Source organism: Motacilla alba, chromosome 10, assembly GCF_015832195.1.
Source record: "Motacilla alba alba isolate MOTALB_02 chromosome 10, Motacilla_alba_V1.0_pri, whole genome shotgun sequence".
Classification (NCBI taxonomy): domain Eukaryota; kingdom Metazoa; phylum Chordata; class Aves; order Passeriformes; family Motacillidae; genus Motacilla; species Motacilla alba.
In genome coordinates this window covers 10771913-10792366 of record NC_052025.1, presented here as the reverse complement: position 1 = coordinate 10792366, position 20454 = coordinate 10771913, and the positions used below count along the sequence as shown (strand labels likewise).

General features: G+C 38.6%; 2 protein-coding genes across 7 annotated transcripts in view; both read right to left on the bottom strand.

The window, feature by feature from the left end:
• Window positions 1–514: 514 nt before the first annotated feature.
• On the bottom strand, window positions 515–13604 carry HDC (histidine decarboxylase). 2 transcript variants are annotated; one of them, XM_038147543.1, is made up of 13 exons: window positions 13479–13594; window positions 10257–12213; window positions 9278–9450; window positions 8081–8194; window positions 7210–7332; window positions 6269–6403; window positions 5222–5365; window positions 4905–4971; window positions 3928–4090; window positions 3732–3822; window positions 2439–2537; window positions 1643–1744; window positions 515–1460 (listed from the first exon to the last, which is right to left on the bottom strand). In XM_038147543.1, the coding sequence occupies exons 2-13, from the start codon at window positions 10282–10284 to the stop codon at window positions 699–701; spliced, it is 2001 nt and encodes a 666-aa protein (XP_038003471.1). In that variant the 5' UTR covers window positions 10285–12213; window positions 13479–13594; the 3' UTR covers window positions 515–698. The 2 variants fall into 2 exon arrangements, with proteins under 2 accessions (XP_038003471.1, XP_038003472.1); XM_038147544.1 differs by lacking the exon at window positions 10257–12213 and having other exon boundaries at window positions 699–1460; window positions 13479–13604.
• Window positions 12782–20454, bottom strand: part of GABPB1 (GA binding protein transcription factor subunit beta 1) — a 21589-nt gene continuing 13916 nt past the window's right edge. For all 5 annotated transcript variants that reach the window (XM_038147548.1, XM_038147547.1, XM_038147546.1 and 2 more), the window contains exons 8-9: window positions 19669–19784; window positions 12782–14877 (exon numbers count right to left, since the gene is read on the bottom strand). In XM_038147548.1, coding sequence (XP_038003476.1) covers window positions 14725–14877; window positions 19669–19784 — 269 coding nt within the window. In that variant the 3' untranslated portion in view covers window positions 12782–14724. The remainder of the gene's footprint in view (window positions 14878–19668; window positions 19785–20454) is intronic.

Sequence of the window (20454 nt, the reverse complement as noted above, 5' to 3'; positions counted from 1 at the left end):
CTTTCCTCATGCATTTGTGATTTATAGACCTTAGGTAATGCTGAGAAAGGCCACAGGTGCTTTGCAAGGGCAACTGTTTTGCAACAGGGTTGCACAAAGCCTCCCTTAGCTGATTAGAACAGGTGGACTGGCAGGGCTGCTGTGTTTAACTCTGGGGAAATTGCCCTGCTGCAGCAAAGTCTCTTAGAGAGGTTACATCCTTCTTTTCCAACAGTTCAAAACTGATGTTGGCATTGTCTGCATACACAGATCCTCACATCAGTCTAGAGAGTTAAAGTGAAGGTATCAACCCCCCCCCCCACCTCCAAAAAAGAAAGAAAAAAAAATAAAAACCACAACAAAACCAAAAAACAGAGGTGCAAACAGAGACCTGGATTGTTTATCACCTCCTGGGGCAAGCATACTTTGTCAAAGTGGTTCCGGCCCACCAGATGGAAACTGCCCATTACCCAGACTGGTAAGATAGAAATTGGCATTTTCTTTACCATAGTCTACCAAACAGAAAGTTTCATGATATAGGCCTATAAGATTTATTTGACATTTTAATCTATAAATACATGAGGTTTTCACCAGTAAAAGCACAGGTATTTTCTCAATGATCATTGCCACAGCTTACATTTTGAGCAAAAGAACATGTAGTATTGCATGTGAATAAGCAAACTTTGGTTCTCTTTCTAAGGACCAAGCTCTCTTGCTTGTTAAACAATGGCCTGCAGAGGACAACAAGGCAGCTGAAGGCCACACTGAATGCTACACTCTGGAAAGCTTGGGACACTGTAGAATTTAATTAGTTTTTTAAAGGCACCTTTTTTGAACATCATTATGTCTTCAGGCAGCCTGGAAGGAACTCTGGCATTTGCACGAGACTCCTTCTTGTCAGTGGCTGCTGCTTTGGGGTTACATTGCTCCAGATTACCTGTCCCTGGCACACTGGTGCAGCTAAGGGAGCGTGCTGTCTTTTTCTTGCCTTGAACAGATAAATAACTGAATAAAAAAGAGGTTAACTTATGTTTGGTAACATTTTGGACATCTTCTGGAAAACAGTCATCCAGAGGATCCTCCTGACCTTTCACCTGCTGACTAATCACACACTTACTGGGACTTACTGATAATTCCTTAGGCTGCACTGCTGTTTTTCTGGAAGGTGTTTTGTATTTCCCTCCATCTAAGTAAAGCTGAGGAACATTGCTAATGGCATCAGAAGCAGGCTGAACTATTGTAGTGGGGATTCCTGCCCCATCACCAGAACTGATGCAGTGCAACCCATAATTCTGGCTAATGATATGGGCTGCAGTGTGTTGAATGATGCTCCAGTCCTGCAGAATATCTTCCCTGGTTGTGAACTGAGATGTCACGGTAAAGCGAATGATGAACTTGTCGTGGATGGTTGCTGGAATGAGGAAGAGCCTGCCAGAACTGCTTAGCTCTTTCAGGAGTTTTTCTGTCAGCCAATTGGGACCCTGTTTTAAATATGAATAATAAAAAAAACCTATAGTTAGAATTTCCAGTGGCATCCAAACATATCTCAGAATTGCAATCACAAATTCTTACTTGGAAATATATTCACAGTTATTAATGTCTGGGGAGAGGTCAGCTGTGGTCAGTTCATTCCAAAGGGACGTGCAAAAGGGCCAATCTTTACCTTTAGGCGAAATACAACCAGCCCAAGATGTCTCTTGGCAGGAATTTCAAAGAGTGGGTCACTTTTAACCAAGGATTCAAAGAATTTGGCTGTTTCAGTACCCTACAATTAAGGGGGAAAAAAAAAGTTATCTATTTATTTGTCATAAACCTGCTTGTAAGATGCTAAACTGGGTAGTTAAAAGGAATTCCTTTCCTTACTAAAACACATCACTCCAATGCATGAATAAGAGCAAACAGAAAAATGACATCAAAGCTAAGAATTTTAAAGTCTGTCTCTATTTGCCCAAATCCTTGACAATGAACATGAGTAAGTGGCCTATACATAGGGATTTTCTATAGGAGGTTTGAAAAGAGAATGTGCCGTCTCATATGAGAGTCCTTTTGCAGCAACCATTGATCCACAATGTGACCCCTCATATTTACACTCCATCAGAGACTTAAGCCTGTACACTTTCACAGTGGTGGGTTCAGTTATTCATCACAGCCTGCCTCCCAAACAGCTGCCACTTGACCTCAAAGAAAGCTTCTCCAGATTATGGCTCAGTAAAGGCAGTGATAAAGTCCCTTTCCATTGTCCAGTGCTGTCAAGAAGGGGACAGGAAATGTTTTGTCTACACAGTCAATCTTTACAGATTATTTCAGAGTAAAACCAGCACGCATTTTAGAATTCACATGCAAGCTTTGCGTGTGAGAGGATTCCTGTTACTCATCTCTGCAACTCTGAGTGTACTAATCTCACCCACCATGAACTGAACATAGCACACTGGAAACTCACGCACTGGTAATTCACACACCTGTCTGACATGAGCTTGAAGCTTCTTCACCCCAAAGGAACGAAGCACAAACCACAGCTTCAAAGAACGAAATCGACGACTCAGTGGAATTTGCCAGTGCTGTGAAAACAGAACAGTGCATCAGTGAGGGCAGAAACAACAGAAAGCAGAGTGCCCTTTCCACTGCTACATCTCTTGCTTCAGACTCAGGTCAGAAACTTCTCTTGAGGTAATAGGACACTATTCATCTCTTGAGAAGAATAGTATCATATTACTGAAAATCTGCTAAGCTTAGGAAGCAGCCATCAAAGAAACACTGTGTTCCCATATTTTTCAATTATTTGCAAGAATAAGATATTGGCTATTCCCCTTAATTTATGGCTTAGATATGCTTAGAATTTTAAATTAATTACCAGCTTATAACAACAACTTTTTGCATTTAAGAGCATCATCAATTTAAGATGTGGCCATTTACATTTTAGGACTGACTAGTGCTCGCTTCAGCTCCTGTAATTTCCTTAACATTTTCCCAAATCAATTATAAACAGCAAAATTTGATACTGGGGTAGACAGTTCCAGACAAAGTAACATCTACTCCAAGGAAAAGAGTGAGAAAACATGTAAAGGAATATTTCAGGGAAGCTGCACAATCACATGCAGGATCCAATTTAACCACAAGAGGGACTCAATATCCTTTTTTCCATCCCTCCCTCTCTCCACTCTAGTGAAAAGCACTATTGATTTCAAGAAAACAATTATCTTTTCAGGACTAGGGTGAGATCATAGCAGAAATAATTGGCAGTGAATATTCTTTTGTATTACTGTACTGAAATCTGCTGTAAGATGTATCTGCAGTGAAATGCCTCTTAGCTCTCCTATGAATCCCTTCGTCTGAAGAAAAAATGTAATTAATTCTCCTGCTGTTTCAGAGCAGGGCTTTTCCATTCCTTACTCTTTTCCCTCTTTTATTACATATCAGAGATACAAGAAATCCAGCCAAAATGGCATCAGTAGGAATTTCTTCAGCAACACAATAAACAGAAATTACCCTTTGCATTAGAAAGGCAAGGCTGGATCTGCACCTGTGTAAAAATCTTAAGTACTTCAATCTGAAAGTAATTCTATAATTAATCTTCATAACCAGGGCTTACTGCAAAGTTTTGCTATTTTCTCTGCATTAGGATCTCAGCAGAATTTGGTTTACATAGTAATCCCAGCTATAAAATAAGCATACTCCAGAATGTGAGAGGAATTTAATAGTCTGATTGAAAATTTTATAGGCAATATAAAATATCAGCTTAAATAATAACTTACCATGAAGTCAATTGCAGCTCCTGAATTGGCATGTCTGAGGTAGACAGGGTTGACACTGAAGGTTTGATGCAACTTGTATTTATCTTTAACCCTATGGATTATAGAAGGAACTAGATTTAGCAAAGTAAGTGCAGAGAAAAGCTTTGCAATTTGCATGTTATCCTTTTGGTGTTGTTTGTGTTTTGACTATACTCACCAAAATCCAGTGCAGTCAAAATGGACCATCATCCACTTAGAAGGATTAAAAGTAAAGGAATCTGCATATTCAATTCCATCCAAAAACAATCGAAATTCAGGACATACAAATGCTGTTCCTGCATATGCAGCATCAATATGAAGCCAGAGTCCCTCAGCATCACCTGTTGGAATTGAGATTGTCGTTATGTAAGGGGTATAGGGAATCAAAGTGCATGCTAATCTCTCCTCTCTGCAAACCAGGTACAGTGTTTTGGAGGAGGCAGACAAGCAATTGACAATCTAGTTTTATTCTAAAGGTGTGGATCCATAATGCTAAAACATAGGATAATGCTGAAACCAGGTGGACTCTGTAATAAAATTCACTATTCCATATTTCATGTGAGTGAGTCTTTTTAACATTTGATTTCTCTCACCTGCCCTTTCACTAAGTGAAATTCCCCCGTACCCCTCAGTTGCACAAAGCCAAAATAAAGACAGTGGCAAGCAAAAAAGGACCCAGAAATAGAAGCCACAATCTGACCCATAAGAGAAAGCTTCTCAGGTCTCCAGCAGCTACTGGTCAGAATTTATGCTGGAATAGACTTTGCAACCCTGTCAAATTTACCTATGATACTGATTGATCCAGAGGATGTCTTACCAGAATCTACCTCCAAAATTCCTTTGCTAGATTAAATATTAATGTGTCCATCCTACAACAGTACCACACAGTCTGTATTTCCTGAGTAACCACATTAAAGTTTTATCAGTTGGCAAATTTCATCCATCTCGAATAGAATGTATTTTAGCATCCTAATCTAAATCTTACAGAAATCACTGCAGTCTTGTACTGACTTCAGCCATTCCTAAGACATGTCTGAAACACTCAGCTCTCCTTCATTTCGCCATGAAAAATCTAAGAGTATCTTCTAGATACTAGAGTATCCTCTAGATACTTTCATAGATCAAAATCGGGAGGAAAAAAAAAAAGACACTTACAAACCGGACCCAGTTCTGAGAGACTGTCAAAAGCACAGACACCAGTTGTACCCAACGTTGCACAAACCTAGGAAAAAAAAATGTTATAATGGATTCGGTTTCTTTTAATACATGGATGCAGCACTTTAAAAGTGGGCAGTTTATTGCAGGCAGTCAAAACATTAAAACTTTTTATTTAATAAAATAGAAATTTTTGTATATATTTGAATCTTCAGCTAATGTATTTTAACACAACAAGAAATTTTTATATGTAATTTCATGTAGACATTAAGAATATAACACGCTGTCAATACCCCCAACCAGAAAGTTGAACATACAAAGACTGGCACTAGGCCTTTCTTTCTGTCTTCTGCAATGGCTTTCTTCAAAGTTTCACCTCTGAGGGAAAAGTTCTCATCCACAGGCAGAAATTTTATCTTCACAAGAGAAATCAAGCCAGCCTTTTCTACAGAGGAATGTGCCTTTAAAATAAAAAAAAAAAAAACAAGTAAGAACTCAAGCTCTGAGGCTGAACAGCTGTGATAAGTTATGGCTTTATGAAAGACAGTGGTGGCAAGAAATACAGAGATAACTACCTTATTGTAATCCCTATTAATACACGTCTGAAAGCATCTTCTTTGTAACTGTAAGAAACTGTACACTGTAATTCCAAAGAATGCTTCATTTACTTGGGTTCTGGTTTCTAAAATATAATAATAGGCATCCTCATCTTGTGTTTGGAGGGACGTCTATCAAAACTCAGCTCTTAAAGGAGCCTCTAGAAATGAATCAACCTCAGTTTATTCCCTCCTCCCTGCCATAAGAAGATAAATCCCCTGAAGTGTGTTTACTTCTGGATAGAGCAAAAACCTTACAAGATACAGTCCTTTTAGTTAGACTAAGAGAGAATGAGCATGAGTGTCTCTCCTGTGGTAGTTTTCCCAGGGGAATGTAACTGCTCAGTTCAGGAGGCCAAGGACAGAACAAGTTTGCTGGCAAAAGCCAACAGTGGAGCCCACAGCCAGGAGCAGCATTTAGGTAACAGTGCCTTGAGCATGCCTCTCTCTGAGGGTAGGGAGGCTGGGAAGAAACACAAGATGAAGCAGCATGAGCTCGGAACATAGTTCCTGGATCAAGGCTTTGTGAAAAACAGGAAGGAAATGCAGAACTCAGTCATGTGAAACAATCTTTTGAGGACTGCCAAGACCCTAAAAACCTCGCCTCACACTGATTCAGTTTCCCCATCTGCAGAAAGCAGCAGCAGGGGAACTGGTCCACGCTTGTGAGGCATTCCTGTGTTGTTGTACAGAAACATGACTTCACGTGGCAAAGGATGAGTGAGACAACAGAAGCAATTTGTCTTCCTTGGAATCATAAGAACCTACTTGATCAGATGCGTAAGCGACGAGGCGAGAATTGAGCGAGGACTCATCAGTGTCTGGCTCGGAAACCTTCATCTCCAGAATTTTGTTCTTCCTTGCTGCCAGCAGTGCAACTAAGGTTGATTCACTCACAGTGCTCTGCAAAGACATTGCTCATTTACTGCAACTGCTACTTCATTGCTTTTTTGCCAGGGATCTGCTGAAATCAGTGAGGTGCCCAGCTGCCCACCCCCTCTTTTATTCCTACTCCTGCTTTTCTCTAATGCAGTGGAGAGTCATTAGCTGATGAGCAGCTCTCTGGGCCAGCAACACAAAACAAAGCCTTTTAACTGCTGTACATTTTAGCATTCAGCACTGAGTTCTGGGGAGTAAATAAACCACATTTTCCTTTTGTTCTACAAGTAAAACATATTATTTCCTATAAAATTACAAACATTATCAAAGCCCCTTAAAACAACAAAGATGCAGCACTGATTCCAGGGAACTCTGGCTTACGCCTTCTGGAAGGAGGTAACAGTTCAGGCCTTGACCTTGCACCTCCCAGAGACAAAAAGCAGACAGGAGGGAAAGGAAAAATAACTTCTTGTGTGCTAAGGACTGTGGCATAAGGATAGTGATAAGGATTCCTTCTCTAATTATGTAAGAATCATTTTGGTGCATAATTTGGTGATGTGAAACAGTTTAAAGAAATGGAATCTGACTCATTTATCCTTAAAAAGACCACAAGAATACCTGTTGTTTGTCCATAACACAGCACTAAAAGCAATAGCAGTTTCTATTCCATAATCTACCACATGTAATACTAAAATTTGGAAACCTAATGCCAAATTTGGATTCATAGCCATATAGAAAATTTTGTTAGTTTTGTCTTTAGGAAAACTATCACCCAGAGAGAAGTTCACTTGAAAACAAACATTGATAAGGCCATCTCTAATCTCCCCTACCTGTAATACTCCTCCACCCACACTGTCAGGATGGTGGTGCAAGAACTTATCTGGAAGGCCCAGCATTTTAGCCAACCAATCCATCACATTCATTTCCAGTTCTGTACAGGCTGGGCTGGAGGCCTAGAAAAAATTGAAAAAGGAGAATCAGGTTGTAGTTCACCCTGGGCACTGATCCCTTGTCCAACTGAGAGCTAAGAGAGGCAATGAGCTAATCAGATACAGCTACATGGAGACCATACCAGCCAATTTCTTACATGTTTATGAGCTTCTACTTTCTTACACAGAGACACACATCTAAAAATCTGGGCAACTTTGGCACTGCGTAAAACACTGGCTTCAGAAACTTCTGCAGTGTGCAGAGTCATAAGCAAGTAGTGTTCTTTAGCTGCTGCAGGAGGATACAAAATACGCAGATATTCTGGCCCAGGATACCAAACAATTATTTTCAGAAGAGGAAAAATAGGAAGTGTGTTCTCTCAAAGGAGCAGGAGAACTGGAATGGAGCCCAATCTAGCCTGCAGTCATGGATGGTGGCTGCTCTATTGCTTACACTGCTTGTGTAAGAGTCTTGGCACTGAGACTAGACAAGGAACAATGCTCAGTGGGATAGGCAAAGAATTTGAAAACAGACATTTCTAGTATATTTTCTTCTTTCACCTCTTACTACTAGGTAATGCTTGTTGTTCTTATATGTTCTTTTGGGTTGTTGTTTGTTTTTTTTAAGTGACAATTTTCATTTATGCAACAACATACGGTGATTTAAAACAAATAATTATACTGACTCAGAGAACAAGAAAGAATGATTAAGACCTGCTCTTGCATATTACACACAGGAGAGGAATATCTAAAATAGCTCCAAAAAATTTACCCATGTGAATCCCAGGCAGTTAATTGCATCAGCCAACATATCTCCAAGGAGTGAAGGCCAGGAAGTTAGAGCTGGAAAGTAGGCATGCATGTGTGGACTTTGCCAATGGACTACCTAGAACAGAATTATGTAGAATTTCAGTCTGAAAATGTCACAAAATGTTGCATGAGGTGTAGTGGTTCCTATCTGTTTAAAGTGAGAGAAAAGGATTATGGCAACATAATACATGTAACTACGTATCTGCAGCAGAGAGCTGCAGAGATAGTATCAACAGGGGAGCAGCACTAGCAGATAACACTGCATTATTAACAGATAAATTGCAAATAACAGCAAAAGCATTTATCTGAATTAAACAGGCAGACAAAGATTCTGAACAGGAAAGAATGTTATGGCGTGTTTGAAAGACCAGAGTCAGAAAGATTTATCAAAATATTTATCTTTATAAAGATAAATATTTATCAAATATTTATATAAATATCAAAATATTTATCTTTATAAAGGGAATCCTTGCAACAAAGTTGCTCATTTTGTCAAACAACAAGTTGCCTTTAGCTACACACAGCAATATACAACTACATAAACCCTTCTATACACCTGAATGAGCTGGTGTGTGGGACACCAGCATAAGTGCATGTAATCTGATTGCCTCTCCTACATCATATCAGGTTTCTGCAAACATCTACAAAAAAATTTGAGAACAGGCTTTGAAAAAGCTTCTTACATAAAATGTGCCATTTGGTAATATGAATTTCCTTAGCAGAATCTGCAGTATTTATGTACAAGAGGAAGCAGACTTTTACATTCAAAGCACAGGAAACAAGCCTTGTTTGTGCATGAAGCTGGGCAAGAGTTGTTTCACCTTACTGTGCCCAGTTTCCACATCTCTGAAATTAAGATTATATGGTTCAGCAGGTAGAGCCATTGTGAAGCTAATGATTTTCTCATACTGCTGAATTTTTTCCCTATAAGCAAATATAAGTTATATACAAAGTAGTTAAAAATACACTCATAATCTAACCCCTAAAATTATAGTTAGGAACACAACTGTGGACATAACATTTACAAGATTCATGCTACATTTTTGGGTACTTTACTTATTTAGAACAACGTTCAGCAGAACCCGTGCATTCCCAGGATTTGGTGTTCACTCCAGGTAGTAATGGCTTTTTCCTGTCATGATGATACTTTATTTCTTACCCCTGGCATAATAATCTTCTCTATATCTCCAAAGATGTTGTCCCAGCTGTCTGGGTCCATTGGGGCAGAGTCTGGCAGCTGGGCTCTCATGTAACCTGGCTGTACATCAGGAGTCACCCGTCTCTCTCTCACATTGCTCAGGTACTGGCAAATGTAATCCACCATTTCTTTCCCTGGAGGAGGCAAACCAGTGGTTTCAGTTTCAATTATGGAAACACTAACTAGCAGTACAGGCACTCCACACAATCTGTCCTTAGCATTGGACAGAGATTCCAATAGCATTGGAATACTGCTCCCAGCTCCTCCCTCCTACACCCTACTTGTCCCATCTAAAAATGTTCTAAAACAGGCTCACAGGGTTTTGTCAGTGCCATCATTGAACAGTTCAAATGTACTGTTAAAACACAATCATGGTACAAGTACAGTTTGTTTGGTTACTGAAAGGTTAGATTGTCTTGCCTACAAATTAAGTGCAACTGCATTTCACAGGAATTAAATTTTCATAACGTCTTACACTTCCTTGTCATTACAGCAAACCCGCTTTAGCATCCTCTGAAATCAGCTGCATTGCTCCACATCCTTTCTCCACTTTTTAAGGTACCCTCCTGCAGCCCTGGAACCAAAGCTGGCTCTTCATCTCCAGAACTGTCCAAGTACCACTGCAGTGTCAGGGTGTGAAGCCAGTGAAAAGCTGTTGTGCATAACCCCTTAGCACAAGTTTATTAATTACAGTTTTGCAGCTTTCCCACAGCATCTTAGATGTAAGACCAAAAAGGCTAAGTTACCCACAGACAATGAATCCATTAATTTAAACTCAACCCTGGGACACATTTCTGCCTCAGCAGATCCAAGTCTCAAGGCGAAGTGCACATTTAAAGAGTATACAGCCCATCCTAATTTTGGGTATCACTCACAGCCCTACAACAGCTGATCAACACAAGCAAATGTTACCTATTTGCAAGAGCCATGGATCACTCACCTCTCTGTCTGTACTCCTCAGGCTCCATACTGATTTCTTAGGAATGCACCTCTTCAAACCTGGGCCACAACCTTTTGGGAGCTGTGGTCAGTTTGGTCTGGTGCCCTGCCAGCTGCTTCCCCCTTTATAGCTCCCTTTATCTCTCAGACTCACACATTCTGGAAAAGGTTTAACAGGCAGGTCATTGGTGAGTGTTTATCTAACTCCTCCCAGCTGAGGGTTTTTACAATCTCTCATGTTCTCATCTGTGCTCTTTTGATGTGTAAGATAGTGTATCACTAAGAGAGCTGCCTCTGCACTTTCCCATTTTCAATCAATCTTTCAGAAGTCTCACAGTAATCCATGCCATGAATATAAGGCACATTAACATGAGACTTGTGGGAGAGAAAAAGCTCAAGAGCTTTCAAAACCAAATAAAAGCTAGCAGATGTTATGCCAGCACACCCAGCTACTGTGCTAGCAGTAGCCATGAAAACAAGGTACCAGCACAGAACAAATTTGATATGGGAGACAGGGACTTTTCCTAAGAATTCTTTTGAGAACTCTTTTTTTTCCCTAAAGAAATAGTATACCTACAACCCCACAAGTGTTCAGTCCTTATACTGTCAGTCCATGCTGCTAAAAGGAAAGGCTTCACAGTTATTGCCAGTTCCAGAACTACGATGTGAAGCAGCAATGATCCTCTGTGGATTTCCTGCCCTTCAGATCAGAGCAGGTTACACTAAGCAGGGTGATGTTCCTCCATGGATATCACCCTAGACCACTGAGCTGGGAAAAGGCACCTTTTCCCTCACTGTACTTTCTTTTCTCCTGTATGATATGCATAAGCACTGGGATTTAGTCTTGTCTCTCCAGAATTCCTCCAAGTCCTCCACCTAGATTGTTCTCAGTTTGAAAGAACAGCCTTATAGCCTGCCTCTTGCTCCAGTTTTAGGACCTGAAAACACATCCCGACCTCTCTCTGGCAGCAAAGTCTTGGACACTACTCAATGTTGAATCCTCATCCATCTTCACTTGCTCTACACTGCACCAGTCAGTCCTGGGAAAAGACAAGAGGACTTGTGGACTAAGCACCAGAAAGGGACATTATTTCCCATACAATACATTCTTGCCTATTTTTGCCATACCCTAGGCTCCTGCTTGGGGCTGGCCCTGCTGGAGACAGGGTGCCAGGCTAGGCAGATCCTGTGTCTGATACCTCCCAGCAGTTTTGCTGTTCTCTCACAGGAGAGAGCTGGCTGCCACAGCAGCTTTGATTGTCTGCCCCAGGTATTCTAATGCAGCACAACCTCTTACATAGTTCTAGGAAGTTTTTACATTGTTCTCACACACACTGTCTACAGAACAGTGTGAAACCTTTTCTAGTTTCTGCTACAAATAGATACTTGAGAAGGAACTGTTTTATAGATATGAGAAAGATGCTCCGACACACACACATCAGATTAATGTACTGAAATAAAAAACCCCAAATTGATAAAAAGGCATTGAGAGAAGTGCAAAAAACTACTATATGCATATTCGTTTATCTCATATTGCTCTGGAAACATTAGGAAAAAAGTAACAAGCTGCCCATATGTTTAATAGGAATTTATGAATACCTCTTGGCTGTACTGTAAATGATCCCATAAAGGGGAACAAGCTAAGAAGGGACAGGCATCAAGCACAGGACCAACTCAAAATGAGCCCAAAGTTCTCAAAAATTCTGATTTTAGCTCATTGCAAGTGATTCATTTCTTTGAAATATGTTTCAAAGAAACAGATAGTAGCTAATTACGTTTATATTTTTAATTTGGAACAGCAAATAAGGAACAATATTTTCAACAATGTTTTCAGAGTTAAACTACATAAGAAATATTTCATGTAACATATACCCTATGCTTTACCTCAAAGGTGACAGTTTATTGGGTTGATCTCTTGTTCTGTGCAGAAGAGAACAAACAGCAGGTCCTGTTTGGAACTAAAATAAAATAGCTGATAATGGATTTCAGGTAGGGTAAATATTGCTGGTGATAAGTAAGTTTTGTTATAGCTACGCTGCTCTCAGAAGGGTTTTGTTATGGACAATGAGGAATAGACTATTTGCTCACAGGAAACAGAATGAATAGAAAAGGTTCATTTCATTGTTTGCTGCCAACATCTGCTGTCACAACCGTGGGAAACTCTCCACTTGGATGTTGCCACTATGACCACTCAAACAGTGCCACTCTTATCATTATTAAGAAATCAGAGATTACACTGTTGTTAAATTTGTGGGATGTGAGGACACAAACATTATTTTGATCACAAAATAATTCATTGCAGCAATGCCTAAGCAGCACATTTCCCTTGGCTAACTGGTTCCTCAATCTGCTAATGACATAATGGATAGTTCCTGAAATAATCCCTAAAATAGAGCAATTTCCAGTAAACCATTGCACAAGGTTTGCTTCAAGTCCTAGTACTAACAAGATGATGTCCTTGAAAATAATTCTTCTAAAACTCACCACCACCACAGATTGGATTTCACCAATCCAGAAATGGATTTCCCATTTCTTTTGATTGTTTTTAGTTTGAATTTGCCAATCAAAATCAAATTTACCAAACATATAACAATACAAATATACTTAGAATTTTTCCTAACTGCCAAATCTATAAACCCAAGTCAAATTTTGACCAGTTTGACGAAATTTTGTACAGTACAATGCAATTCTTTCCCCATTCCTCCCTCCTACCATTTAAGGCCATTTTATACCCAAAACTGTTTTTTCATGTTTTTCCAGTTGTCTAACACAGAACAGCTTTGACCTTCTCATTCACACACAAACCAATATAACTGATTCTACACTATATATATGTGGAAAAGATATTTAATTGTAAAATAGAAAAAGTAGGCCAGAGTACAGTTTTAAGGGTAATTCTTCCGTGTACAGTATAGATAAACCAGACTTTTTGCTTAAGTTTATATAAACAATTCCATAAAAGCAGTGAACATGGAACAACAAAGCAAAGCACAAAGAGTTTTATCTCACAAAAAACGGATCTGCACAGTAGTTCAAAATTTAATGTAACACAGCACTGAACAATCTTAAGGCAGCTCAGTCTAAGCACAGGACTAGAAGCCAGGAACTCCTGGGATCCATTCCCAGGTGACCACAGGTTCACGTGGTGGTAAGCCAGTCATTTAACACTCCCTCATGTTGCACTTAAACCGGTTATAAAATTGAGACAATAACACTCACTTACCTGCCTCAGGCAGAGCAGTAAGGGTTCTTTAAAAGATTTTACAATGCTCTGAAGATGTAACGTGCCATATAAATTTTAAGCATAATAGATCACTGCACAGACACACACAAACACAGTATCACAGTGAGGAACAATGATGCTGGCTAGGAGGAGCATCACTACAACATAAAAAAATTACTCGTCCAATTGCGTAATTAAAATGCAAAAGTCCGTTAAAAAAAAATGTATCACTGAAGTAATTTCAAGGCTACTGGGGAAGAGAGACCAATGGGGATATTCTAAAATAACTAGTATTTGTGTTCCAGTGGAGACGTTCTTTTCTATCCATCACTGAACTTTAAAATGTTTGTACAGGAAACTCGTAAGACACACAAAGTGAAGTTTCAACGCCTCCACTACCAAATTTTGCCTCTTAATATGTAAATTAAGATACTTTTTTGTTCTTCTTAATTACAAATTACATTCGTCCAAGAAATATACCATCCACAATAAAACTGGCTGCTAGCTTACTTCAAATGACCTATAGGCTAAACATTTTTCTCATAATTTTTCTCATCTTTCCTGAAAAATACCTATGCAAGATGTATGTGTAGAAATTATAAAAACATGCAGCATATGTACAAACTGAAAAGTTTAAAAAATATTAGCTTCATATACATGTAAATCTACTTGGATATATCTGAAATTAAATATAAAAATTTCACCACCTAAAATAAAAAAAAACAAACCAAAAATGGTTTTCAGAGAATCTGAGACAACTACTTAAAGCTGTACAAAGATTTCCACCTGGAAATGTCTTATTCAGAGAAGTTGAGCTGTTATCATGTAGAAATAACTGTTAATTAATTTTGTCACATAATCAAATTTCAAATTGTCAGCTTAAATCAACATCACCCTTAAAACTGTTCTGTTTTTCAGAAGTTAGATTCATACTAAAATCAAAAATTTCACAAAAACATTGGCTTTTCATGTTTCTGGATCCCTTCAAAAAGATTTATCAACTCATTTTGAAACTGTAAAAAAACCAACTATTTACAGTATTTAATTTTAAATACTTTTCACAATTTCTAAATTCAGAGTTTTTATGTTACAAGAAATCAATCAGAGCTCACGGCTTAAGTCCAGTTATCAACTTGTAGCATCTTCTCTATCATGAAATCCCATGGCTGTACCTATATAGTGTACAGTTCAAGATTGTACTGCAGGTTTTTGAAAGTAACAGGCTTTGCAGTGTGTTCATTTTTTATTAAACAGCTTCTTTATTAGTCTGGAGGCGGTTCATTGCCTCTAACTTCTGCCGATAGGCCTCTGCTTCTTGTTCCTTCTTTAGAAGCTGCTGACGGTATTTTTGTGCTTCTCTGTTTGCCTCATCCAGCTGTTTCTGAAGAGTTTCTCTTTCCTATTAGAAACAGAACCAGCAATATTTTGTCAAATAAGCATCAAATACAAGCTAAATTTTTCCTTTACATGCAGTTCAAGCATTAGGGTATCATGGAGAAGCTGTTCAGTTCTTACTCGGGCAAGCCTGTATGAATGCTGCTGTGCAAATTAGACTCCAATTATCAACCAGCCAACTCCCCACACAGGGCTGCAAGTGTGGAGACAGTGAACCCCAGCCTACTGAGCTGCAAAAGTACCATGCAAATCTTCACCAAAAAAGAGCTAAATGAAAAAAGTGGAAGCATGTGATTAATTACTAACAGAATATATTAACATTTCTCCAATCATTCAATCTAACAGGCTTGTCCCTTGCTGTTGTATATCTAATCAGACAGTAAAAATGACAAGCTGTTATCTGTCAGCCATCTGCACTGGAGAGTGTCAGCTGCCCACTGACCAAAGCATAAATCTAACTGTTTCCAAACAGGGGCTGATACTCCGGAATCCAGAGGTCTAATCACATCCCCAAGGACATTGTACCTTTATGAATTAGCAGGCAATTAGCCAGGTAAGTTTTTTTCCTTTTAAAAGCAGCTAGTAAAGAAATCCTTAAGTAACTGCAGAAATCCTGCATACAAGTTTGCTGGGGGTGGATATAAAATGGCTTCCAAGCAAAATGACAGGGGAAATGCCACATCCTCTGAAGCTGCCTTAGGAACTTGGGAAAACACACTTCCATCTCCAGTGATGTAGGTACTGTCATTTTGTCTGATGTCGCTCTCAATTGAAAAAGCAATTTGCTTGGGAAATAGTTTTGTTTTGATCAAATATTCAATCAAATGCCATTTCATTGAAGTGCATCATACTTTTATTAGTAAGGTAGTATTGGATTTAAAATCATTCTTTCCACTGTAGTTGTTAAGTAGGAACAGTAAGGAAGGTTGCCAGAGAAACAAGCCATCTCCCAGCGAAACAACTTATCAAAAAACTGAGGTCCAGTGAAAGCAAGTCATCTTTTCACCATATTCCCATCCCAGCAGTTCAGTATCACATTCCCATTTAATACCTCTAAGAGATGTTAGAAGTTTCAGCCCCCCACACTCCCCTAAGAGCATCTTCTCTGATTATTCTTCTTCTCTGATGCACTCACATATTTTCATAGTCAGAAAAACCCAAAAATACTCTGCCCCCCTTCTACTTGCTACTGTTCTCAGTACTTGTCACAGTCACATTTAGCAGCCACAGCTGAATGTGCCTAAATACAATGACAGAGGTGATCAGATCACTGCTAACAGCAGCACCTGAACAGCAAAAACAACAGGTGAAGGAGATGATATTTACAGGTTATAAAGAGACTAGCTAGAACACAGAACAAACTCCAGTAAGTGCAACTTGATTTTCAAACGGGTTTTAAGAGCCGAAGGCAGCAGGCTAGGGTTTGCTTCATTTTGGAGCACATGCTAATAAAATGAGAGCTCATCTGATTTTGCCTACCTATTTGAAAAGGAAGTTCAGCTTCCACCTACGAAAAATTGGATTCTGCTTTTAAGGCGACTTTAGGATGGTCAGCCTTTTTAGCAAGTAGCCTGGCAGATGCCAAATGAACAGCAGAGCCCACACCTCAGAGGATCTGAAACACACCAATTATCCTCCAGCACCAGCCCAGCCAAAAGTTCTCTCTGTAGTATGAGGGGACCAACAGCTTATGTAAAACAGCCTCATGGTTTAGAGCCTTGGTGAACAGAGCTACAAGACAATTCCAGGGGATTAGTCAAAACAGTTGATCCTTCCACATGTGGAAAGCAGCCTTTCCTTTTTGAAGGCTGGGATGTACTGAGCTGGGCATTATCTATCCCATTAACTGGTCTCATAAAAAACCATTAAAAACCTAATACTGTCAAGAATCAAAGCTGCTCTATCTGCTAGCTTGCACAGAAACAAGAACCATTGGTAGTTCACTGGCAAGAAATCCTCTAGTGCATTACAAACAGCAAGGGGCTATCCCTGCTATGGAATGTGTGCAAACATTTGGGGATGGAATCACTGCTGTGGAGTGGAGGAACACTGCAAACATTTGGGGGTGGAGAGGTTCTTGAACAACATTTTAAGAGTATTTCCCACAGAAGAAAGAACTAGAGCTGCATACGCAAAAGTAGTACAGCATGTTAAGGAAAGGGTAAGAAAAAATGGAAGAAAAAATCCAAGTCTCCAATTCTCCAAGGCCCAGAAGATAAAACCAGTATCTACCAGACAGACTGGCAATCCAAAGCACATGGATTAGTCCAGCAGCTAACAGGTGTAGTTTTTAGACTCTCACAGCCCAACAAACAGAATGAGTTAAGGAGATGAAGCCAACTATTCTATGTGACCCAATGCTTCTGGAGGAGCAACACATATCTGCTGTGGACTCAATGGTCAAAACTGGTTCTCTAACTCTGACATCTAGAATAGGGAGGACTGTATCTCATCTACCAATTTAATCAAATCCAGAAAGTGTTCTTGGGACATTCTTCAGAACACAGCCAGAAGAGAGATCTGGAGTCCTTTTATATCACCTACCCAGATAAAAATCAAATTAGAGCAGGCTCAGTGCTCTAAAGAAATCTTCCATTTTACCAGGGAATTTTCTTCATACACGTAACTTTTCATTGACAATAGGAACACTTATAACTAAAATAACCAACCACTCTTGTAAACAACACAAAGACACAGGATATGAATCCATGAATATAATTAGTTTACAATTATGATTATTTTTTAGTCTAATCAAATGATTGTCCTGGTTCTAATGCATGTCACCTTTCAAACATGGAACATGGGAGAAACAGTCAAATTAAGGAATGAAAATAAAGATCACTATGTGTTAATGAATTATGTATGAAAATGAAAAACAGAGTATCTGTGTGACAGGGTTTTTTTTGCTGCCATCCCTTTTAGAATATCAAACTGCTTAGGAAAACTGCTGTCAATCTACAAAATGAGCTGAAATGTTTTAACTTAACAAACCCAGAATAGAAAATTTTAAAATACCACTACAGCTTTAGTTGTTCCACAATGATTTCACACTACAGTAAACTGTTCACACACTATGAACTTAAAACAGCTGAAAAAAAGCATTTGGCCTTGAATCAACTTTTATAATAAAATAAAGGAATGAATTAGAGCGAGGCAAACAAAACAAACGTTTCCTGTATTTCCACACGCTAAAATATTTTTAAATGCTTTAATGAGGGGAAGGATCCCACTCCAAATTTAAGTATCTACCACTGTCTGTGATGAAGAAATTAGAAGTGAACCAACTTTGAAGTGAACCAACTTTAGTAAGCAGTATCCACTGCTACTAAAGTAAGGTAGCACCATACCCCTGTGAACCACCACAAGGCCCCTAAAGACAACTGGCCTTCACACAGAGGCAGAGGTCTGCATGTGCATTTCCAGTTGTACAGGCAAGGACAAGAAAGTCATCAAAACTTCCACTTAAAAGACCAAGTAACTCATCTAAATCAACTTCTTTCAATATTTGAGAAATATGTTTAACATATATAAATAAAACTGGTGATCCCCTTAAAAGAATTCTTGGTATTTTTATACCAATTATCTGTAATTAAGAACAGGTCAATTTATCCCTTAATCAATCTGGATTTTTAAAAAATTCATTTAACAGAATTACTAAAATACTTAAGGAAATGTAATTTCCTTTATGAATAATTCAGGCAGATTTTTAAAAGTGTGAACAAAAGAAATGCTTTTATTGTAACAGTCATACATTTTAAAAAATGCAGCAAGAAAATTTCAACTGTCAGGATAATCTGTAATGACCACAAAGCTGCAAAGGCCAAAAGTATTTGATGCAACAACTTAGGGACATGGAAAGTAAATGATGAGAGGTGGTAATTATTGTTATTAGACATGGATAACATATAGCACATACTGTACAACAAAAAGTATTCAATTAGGCACAATTTGATAATATGAACAGAAGTTGGAGAATACAACCTTTGATAAATGAAATATCATGGAGTTGACAAAATGAGAACTTACAGTCTAGTCAAAGCAGACAGCAATTTTCATAAACTTTTGACCAAAACTGGTCAGCACAGTTAGAAGTAACAGGAAAAGGAATGAGATGGTTGACCTTTTGTGGCTAGTATAAAAAAAAAGCTACCATTTGAAACTGCACAGCTACATCCATTTGTCATATAAAAAGGAAAGAGTTCTCAACATTCTTAGGTCTTTTGCAGGATAGTTTTAAAAAAACAGATGGTGCAAAGCTGTGTAGTAATAAACTGCTTCAGAATTGAAAAAAAAAAAAGGCAGGGGACACCACACAGATAAAAATTACCAAACAGAATCTTACTGTTTCACACTTCCATCAACAGTTATCTAGATATCATGAATGGAAAGGAAACACTGCTAAAAATGATCTCACAATCAGAAGCACATGGCTGTAACAGAAAGATGAGGGTACAGTGCTCTCATTCACTCCTAGCGGAAAGAGTCAAGTCACTCGATAACGTATCAGCACCCAGTTTGAAAAACCAGCTAGTGATCTTCAAGAAAAACAAAAAAAATGGTCCCATATACCTAAACAAGTATACTTGTACATGCATGACCACAGGATCAAGCAAACAGTCCTCCTATTTTCTTTTTACAAATTAATTTCAGTTACAAGAGAGACTGAACAAGTTGAATGTTTCATACACTTCATTCTGTGTTAACACAGAAATTAAACTCCTGAACAGTACAAAAACCATAACCAGATCTCAGTCCTGAACACTGTTCAACACAGATCACGTAATATACTCCTTACTTCTATTTCTGCAGATTCCACACGATTTTCAACAATCTCAATGCACTGTCTCTTCACGGGTGGTTCTTCACTTATTACAGTTTCTTCAGCAATGTCTGTTGCTGGAACTGTTAACACTGAAAATGTATTTGTACATGTAAACACATTTACTTCGAACAATAGTTACACTACATAAAACTTGTATTATTTAAGTAATTTTATTAACAGCAAAAAATGCAGATATTTTGCTTGTGAAAACACATCTATATAATAAAGTGCACGATAAGCTCAGTGAAAATCTACTAAGAACTTTAGTTGCTTGTATGCTACTTAAGAACTTGAAAATTCCTCATTATTGAAGCCTACAGTAATTAGCTCTGGAATATCACTGCCATTTTTCACAGAGTAAACAGACATGACAGAGAACTGCAGCAGAGTCACCAGCCTGTCAACTCTAACTTCTGCAGCGGACCACTTTTATATAATATTTCTTGAATAAAAACAAATCTTGCTTTTATTTTGATTAATACACATTAAGTAATCTAGAAATCCAGTAGTTATTAGCCATGAAAAAGAAAATCAGGGTTCTCAGTAAAGTCATACTCTAACTCCTCATGCAGCCATATGATAAATAAATGTAACTGTCACCTCAGTAGCCACCTACAGCCACTCACTCATAATGATAGCAAGGTGTACTAGCTCAGGCAGACTGTGAACCAAAGAATTTGCCTCCTCTGTACAACTCTTCAAGCTTCACACTGGGACTCCTCATTAAGAAACCAGAGCAGGGAGCATTTTTATCTAAAT